This window comes from Pomacea canaliculata, linkage group LG6 (assembly GCF_003073045.1).
Source record: "Pomacea canaliculata isolate SZHN2017 linkage group LG6, ASM307304v1, whole genome shotgun sequence".
Lineage (NCBI taxonomy): Eukaryota > Metazoa > Mollusca > Gastropoda > Architaenioglossa > Ampullariidae > Pomacea > Pomacea canaliculata.
Genome location: NC_037595.1, coordinates 20,925,489 through 20,933,436, shown reverse-complemented (window position 1 = coordinate 20,933,436; position 7,948 = coordinate 20,925,489). Strand labels below are relative to the sequence as shown.

The following is a 7,948-nucleotide window of genomic DNA, read 5'->3' as shown; positions in this document are numbered from 1 at the left end:
ACGTCAATCTTATTTTCCGATTTTCAAAGCTATTGCTCACCCCATGATTGTGGTAATTAGTTTCACAGAAGGTATTGAAAGTTAATTGATCGCTTCTTTAATTTACTGCCTAGGACATAATCCCGCTTGCGGTAGCAACCTGAACAGGCAGAAAGTTTGCACATGCATCAGCATAGTGGTTTGAATCCAATGCAGGGGTGTTTGTTTTGTGAGATCGATGATGTCATTATTGAATGATAATACTAATTATTGCTACCACTGTAACAGCAAGGGAACTACTTAATTCAGCAAGGGCATCTGAAACTCATCAGTTTGGGAGATGTTTGAGTGGAGCTTTAAGATCATTAAAACAAGGTCATGGCCACTGCCTAGGCCAGCACTTGGATATGGCTTCATTTTTTTGCCTTTTGATACTGGATTGGAAGTGTTTTGGCAGCAGGATAAAGTCGATTTGGTTATGGGCTAATCGGAGACATAAGGCGTTGGCTGAGTTGATTTCTCTGTGCAAACTCTAGAAATATGAGGTCCTTGTCGCTGGTTTTGCCAAGGCCAAATTTACCTACCATTCCTGAAAGGCATCTGAGCCTACCTTTGCATTCCAGTCACCTAGTATGAGGATGCCTTTTTTTAGTACTGCTTTTATAACCTTGTCTAGCTGTTGGTAAAAACTTATCCTTTGCTGTCTCCATGCGTGGAAGTTGGAAAATATACTTGGACAATAGGGACAACGTGAGGCCTGGCAAAAGCATATATGGAGATCAACCTGTTGTGTAAAAGTATACAGCTGATGATTCTCTGACCACCTTCCTATGTACCAGTGTTCATGCCGTGCTACTAGAGTTTATGGTCTTAGTCCAATGCTGTCCATCTGAAATCCTTTTGTTGTTATTGTTGATCCAGGCCTTCACCAATCTGGCATGATTCTTTTGCAGTGAATATCCATAGCTCTAGTCTATGGGCTTATACACTTGGTAGCTTCCATCTTCCTCTCTAAGTGAACCACACACATGCATGTAGTGGGCATTGGCAATAAATCTGAGCCTGCCGATGAAATGTTTCATGGTTTTCTGTAGGATTTTATTTCCTTAGCCTTTCTGTTTCTCAAGATAGCCCACAAGGCACAGGGGCAATTTCCCTTGACTAGGAACGTGGAAGGACAAACCAATAAAAATTAAACAAAAATATTAAAGACCCTGGTAATAACTGCAATACAATAACCCCTCTGATCATCAAACTCACAAACATGTGAAAGACAAAGGAACATAAGTGAACCACAGCACTGATGTTAATAACACAAGCGAGGCATCTAAAGATTTCAGTTTCAAAATGTCGAATTTTATTATATATTTAAAACAACACATTGTAATACTTTTCTCTTTTCTTGCATCAATGTTCACTTATTTCACCACACTTCACCCATCAACAGACATCATTTATACATCTGCTGCACATTTATAATTCAGGGCTATTGCTCCCATTTGTTTCTGGCAATAACAAAATCTGTTAGACTTCAAAAGTAACTATGCAACTCACATGCACACATTTATGTGGTTCCACTGTGAAGTAGCATGTAAGTGAAATGAATCAGAGAACAGAGCACAACAGAAAAAAAATCCGCTGAAATGTAGGAAATCTGTTTTCAGCTAATCAGTCACAGTCACTGGATTCAACGAATTCTGTATCATGCACAATACTTAAAACAAATCAACTGAAAGATTTCTGTCAACGAAGATAACAAAGAATTTTTATATGATAATATTTTTGTGAAAATTTGCTATTTTAGCACCAATGAATTAAATTTTAAAATGATTTATCAATGTCTATATAAATAAGGCATACTCACATTCCCTAACAAACAGGTATAAAACAGTATAATCTATGGTCCTCTTGATCTTGTGGCTAAATTTTTTTAATAAAATGGAATGCAGTTGAAAATAAATACAGCAAAGCTATAAAATAGCTTATTTTACAAGTTTAAACTACATAACAGCACAAGAAAATTGACTTAAGTGATAAACATTCCTAATTCATAAACAATTTTTGCAAAACTGCAAGCACATACTCTACTAAAACTTGTGGTTGTAGGTGTTATACATCTAGGTTTTATTGGTGTATGCTAGCTAAGCCCATTGGTACACCCAATGGATTATTATATATGCCAGTGATATGATCTTCTCTCACAATCATCACTGTCTTGCTTACTTTAAAAAAAAAAATCGCTAAATTCGTTCACAGCATCATAATCAGACCTATTCTTAATCCTCTCACACTTTATAAATTCAACATTTTATTACAATATATGAACAGCCTAAATGGTATCAGCTAATCTATGCAATCAGTATATCATTCTTATATGTAACCATCCCTGCACAAATGCACTGCAATATCATGATGGTGACTTAAGTCATTAATCACAGATAATGACATCACTAAATAAAATGGGTATATCCATTCCTTAGTGAAGCTTAATCACTGAAGCTGGCATCACTATCAGACAAACTGTCATCACTACTATCCCCTTCCGCCTCCTTTTGGATGTTGTCCAATGGTGCTGGGGCATCTGGTGTACTGCAGCCAAAATAAATGAAATCAGGGCAAAGTAGAGATGTTTTACTAAAGTTCCAAAGTAGTTAACTCACTACCTCTAGCTGACCACTGAAGTGGACAATGATGACAACTTGACTAAAAATCAGCATCAGCTATGTGAAGGACAGATCCAACTACACAAACTTGTGTCTTCACAAAGAATCACATTTCAGTAACCATAATAGGAACCCTATTGATAATGCTTAAAAATCATTACAATTTTAATCAGTTTGATTTTAAATCAGATTACATTTTCATCCTCAAGAAAAGTTGATCATGAATACTCTAAAAATAGTAAATTAGCAAAGACGCCTACTTGAGCAAATCTGGATTTAAGCCATCAGCAGCCATTTTGCCCCTAACAGCAGGTTCTGGCACACCCTGAAATCATTTCAGACCATAGTTTTTCAAACTCTATTCACAAAAAACAATAATAAAATATGACTCATTAAATTTATGAAAAATGATCTAAAGAAATATCTTTAGCGTTTTGCAAAAAATTATTAACATAGCTTTATAAGCAGAAACAAAACTGAACCTCTACCTAACAGCTTGTTATTCTGTCAAAGAAAAAAAAATATATTCCTGTTCAAAATTGCACTCTAAGCAATTTTTATTATTAAACATTCTTCAGATTGTAAAATTGAATATGGGGTTTGGTGGGGAAAGAAAGTATCCCTTATAATTATTTTCTGTTGATCTTGTGCCAGAATTGAAAAGTCTGGTGACAAATCAAATCAAAATCAGCAAACTCTTAAAATCCATTAAACCACACTGAGACCTACAAAGATATCCTGACAGTATTTTGTATACAAATCAAATGTGAAGGTAAAATATAATTCTACTCACCACTTGCAACATTTTGAAATACTTCATATAACGTGGGTCTTGGGATACAGTCTTCTCTGGCTTTGCTTCTACAACCACTTTCTCAGGCTACGGAAAAAAAACCACCTCAGCTCTAAAAGATTCTTGTGGCTTATCTCTATGGAGACTAAAATGGTCTTAAAATGATAGTAGGCACATGCATCACTTCCACAGTCCTGTTTTCCTATGTAAATAGGGTTCTAACTATAAAAATGATTTTCTAATTTTTTTTTTTTAAATGGAACATGGCATAAACCCTGGATATGAAAAATATTATGGCTCCACTTTGAGGACTGTATGTAACCAGCACAAAGAAAGGGCTATTGATCAAAATGTATGCCTTTCATAGCTCTTAATCTGTCACTTGTTGAAAATGAATTTCATCTTATTAAAAGTTATTACTAACAAACAAATTACCAACTTTATGTCTAGTTATTTTCCCACCCACATACCCCATTACCCATCAAAGCAAACTTGACTAAAATATTTTTAAAAATCTATGGCAATGGTATACCTCTGGTACTACAGCAGGAGGCCCTGGTGTTGAACCAGGAGTCACAGCAGAAGTTGCTGTTGTGATGCTGCTCTCTGTACCTGCTGAAACTGATGATGATCCAGTTGCTGCAGATGATGTTGCTATTGTCACATTTTCTAAGCCTGGTATTGATGACAGCTAAAAAAATAAAAATTGATTTTTCTTTTTATTTCCTTAAAATTAGTGTGATATTCTTTTGAGTCACAGTTAGCCCTTCTTTCGCCATTGAGATTTTGGATGGAGGTGGTGGCAGGTAAATAATAAAGGCTTGAGGACAGTTTTGAAATAGCAAAACTTGTAGATATAAGGTCTAGAGTTGATATTCTAAAGCAGTGGTTCTCAAAGTATTTCGGACCGCGGACCACTTTACCTAAGTAAAAAATATGGCGGACCACCAAGGCCTAAAAATCACTCTGTACTATGAATTTCAAATTTAAATTGCTGCATTTGTTTCATTACAATTCAAAATTAAATGTCCTTCTGTGACAGTAGTAAGTTGACATAAAACTACCTCCTTATTTGTAATTAAAATGTTAATGCGAGGAATGCATCACTTTAAACATCCCTTTGCTGACACATGACGACTGTCAGCCGCGGACCACCTGACTTATGCCCATGAACCACAAGTGGTCCGCGGACCACACTTTGAGAACCACTGTTCTAAAGCGTGGTCAGTCTATACCCTATTACATCTATTTAGGAAGAAATTTGTTATGGCATGCGAATCACAGCCCAAACATAAAAACAAAAAAATGAAAAGTACTTTCAACTACTTTAATCTAAGTACATTATAAAACATGAAAAAAATGTATATATGCTGAGACGGAATGTGATTAGGTAAAAACAATGTAAAGATTTTAAACAATTTCAGGGTGCATTTTAAGTACAAAAGTTTCAGAAATCTACTAATCTCTCACTAAATGATTGGGTAATTTAATTTCAGAATTTACTCACCTTTACCCTGTAGGTAAAAGTGACTATGATGTTTGAATGTTCCAAATCTATGTTTTATTGGAAAATAATAACTAAGTATTACTTAATTTAAGCAAATGTAATTGTAATAAATTAAGAACATTAGTAGAGATCATGACTGGTCGCGAGGATAGAGGTGGTGTTGAGAAACAGGAATGAAATTTGATGAAGTCTGGTTCCTTATGAAAAATGGTATTGCAAAGTGGTATGGAAAAGTGCCTACCTTAGATGAAATATCACAAAAAAGTAGGACAGTTTTAAGAACTGTAAAAAGGTACTTGCACAAAATACATAAAAAATATTTACATGCTAGATAAGGGCATGATTATGACCAGTATACAAAGGAACAAAATCGATGTTAATTGGGACAGCACAAAAGGATTACGAAAATAGGTTGCTCCGGAGGGTATGGTAAACACTAAAATGTGTATAAATAAGGAGAGGAAGAAAATGAACATAGGTGTTAGTACTCTGAGAAAGAAGACATTTCATTACCTGTTAATGATAAGAAGGCAGCTGCACTAAATGAGTTTGTTGGCAATCTTTTTACACAGGAAGATATGAAAATGTACAAAATATGACAGAAGGCCTCCATTCAAGGGGATCGTTTCTGACAAGAAATAAGAGTAAAGCCTTTAGTCATTCAAGAAAAATTGAGGAAATTAAGCCCGTCATATCTGGCTACTTAAAGAGCTGAGCACAGAGCTGCTTGCTCCTTTGTGTTCTTTATTAAACAAGTTGTTGGAATCAGGTGATCTACTAGATGACTGGAAGAGAACAGAGTTAAGAAAGGCTCTAAGTCTGATCCTGCTAATTATAGACCACTAAGCATGCAATGTGTGTAAAGTACATTCAGTACAAACTGTGCTATGGTTTAATTTTGTTGCAGACTCCTGCCATGACTATCTCTCTAAACTTCTCTCCAGAACAACCACATATGGTCACTGGATTTTTAGTGTGCTGCAAAGCAGTGGAGCTCTCTTCCCTCCCATATCCACCATCTACCCATCATGAAATCATTTAAATGTGCACTAAAAACATATCTGTTCCACATGCATTATTCCTTACACCTATCAACACAGTTGTCAATACTTGTGATTACAGTCAATTGACAAGTTCACTTGCTCATCTTTCTCAGCATATTTATGACATTTTCCTTTATGTTTTATGCTAAAACAACAACTAAGGCACAGCAGCTGGCCCTGTAAACAGGTGCCACATGCAGATAAAAACAGCATGTCTGAGATGAGATCTGAGCTTAGGACAGCCAATCTTAATTGTATTGGTGACAGGTGCTAACAGTTGTGCCATCTGACTGCCTGTTAAAATTTGGAAAATGTGGTCAGAGATGCTCTTGTTAAAACATTTCATAGATAGCAGATTGTATACAGAAAACCAAAGATCCCATGTAACACCCTTTGTTAGAGGCCAGTAAGGATATAACTTTGCATAACTTTATTTTAAGCGAACTTTGATTCTGTCCCACATGAGAGACTTTAGTAAAGCTACACAGTTTGTAAAAAATTCTTTGGTTGGATAAGAAAACTTTATAATAAATAGGGCACAGCACAAAAATGTCCTATACAGAAAGACTGAAGTATAAGCTACTTCCCGCTCTTGAAGGAAGGAGAACTAGAGGTGATATAATTCAAATGATATTTCACAGATTTGATGATACTGATATACATGCATTTTTAACTTTATCATAAACTTACATTACTAGAGAGTCATAAGAAAAAGACGTTATCAAATGTTTTATTAATACTAAATGTAAATTTAATTCTTCACAAAGAATTGCTGAAAATAAAAATTCACTTCCAGTTAATATTAAATATGTACCAAATATAAATATCTTCAAGACATCTCTAGATAGCACTCTAACCTTTGTTGACAGTCAGTCATTATATTACCACCACTAACAAAATAAATCCTCAATGAACTCTGTGATATTACATGACACAGGATAGCCTTAAGAAAATTGTTGCTTTACAGTATGCCCACCGTGTGTTGTGATTTGTGCAAATCATTACACCACACAATCCAAAATTTATCAAGACCTTAGTAAAATTTCAGGCAGAGATTAAAAAAACTCAATAGCTACATTATCATTAGTAAAGTGTGCTGGTTTTTAATGTTACCTTTGCTTCCAGTAAACTGAGGGATATTTCCAGTTGTTGAATCCTAGTATTCAGTGCTTCCAATTTCTCTTCACAGACATAAGAAAAGCGGTTCAGAAACCTTGATGTATGGACGATGAAATGGTTGATAAATGCAATGGTCCTCTTCTGATTGATGGCTTCCACCTGTACTTATTCCAAAAGAAATGCAAATATTTGTCAGGAGTGAGACAAGGACGGTGTCCTTTTTACGCTATGAAGACATATATCACTATCTGGTACAACTGTTGGGCAAGTTTTTCTCATTGACTATACCACTCACAGCCTTTTGGTACATGGCATTCATTTAATGATCTCACATGCAGAAATAATGCCAGTATTATAATATTAATTAAGTTCATAAAAAGTTTCACTTTTATTTAATTAAAGCATGTGCAAAGCGTATAATTTCAATCATCGATGACAGAATTATTAGTCACATTGTCTAGTAAGAATCTGGAAGAGTTTGGACCTGATACTATTAAGTTGTATAGCAATAGTACCTTTGTGTAATCGATGCCCGGACCCACTAACGGTAGACCGTGAACATCCATTTGCAAGCAAGTCTTTTATTTCTAAACTACATAAAACAGCTTACAAAATACACTCCCAAATTACACTGCCCAACACGAAGCTGTCACGAGACGTTCTTTTACATGCTGAAACGAAAGAGGCGTATTTTACAGTACTAGGTCAAGGTTGAAAAAGGGCCGCGGAAATATAAAAATAAAAATCCACTAACTTTATTTAGCTATAAATAATTTTTAAAATATAAAACATTAAATCCTGAATATAAAACTAACTAAAAAGATATAAACTTTTGCAACTTTAT

At 35.1% G+C, this 7,948-nt stretch overlaps 1 protein-coding gene across 1 annotated transcript; it reads right to left on the bottom strand.

The window, feature by feature from the left end:
• Window positions 1–1,313: 1,313 nt before the first annotated feature.
• LOC112566011 (WASH complex subunit 3-like) lies at window positions 1,314–7,828 on the bottom strand. Its single transcript, XM_025241935.1, has 6 exons — window positions 7,620–7,828; window positions 7,099–7,263; window positions 3,968–4,126; window positions 3,436–3,522; window positions 2,903–2,967; window positions 1,314–2,568 (listed from the first exon to the last, which is right to left on the bottom strand). The coding sequence occupies exons 1-6, from the start codon at window positions 7,668–7,670 to the stop codon at window positions 2,466–2,468; spliced, it is 630 nt and encodes a 209-aa protein (XP_025097720.1). The 5' UTR covers window positions 7,671–7,828; the 3' UTR covers window positions 1,314–2,465.
• Between the last annotated feature and the right edge of the window lie 120 nt (window positions 7,829–7,948).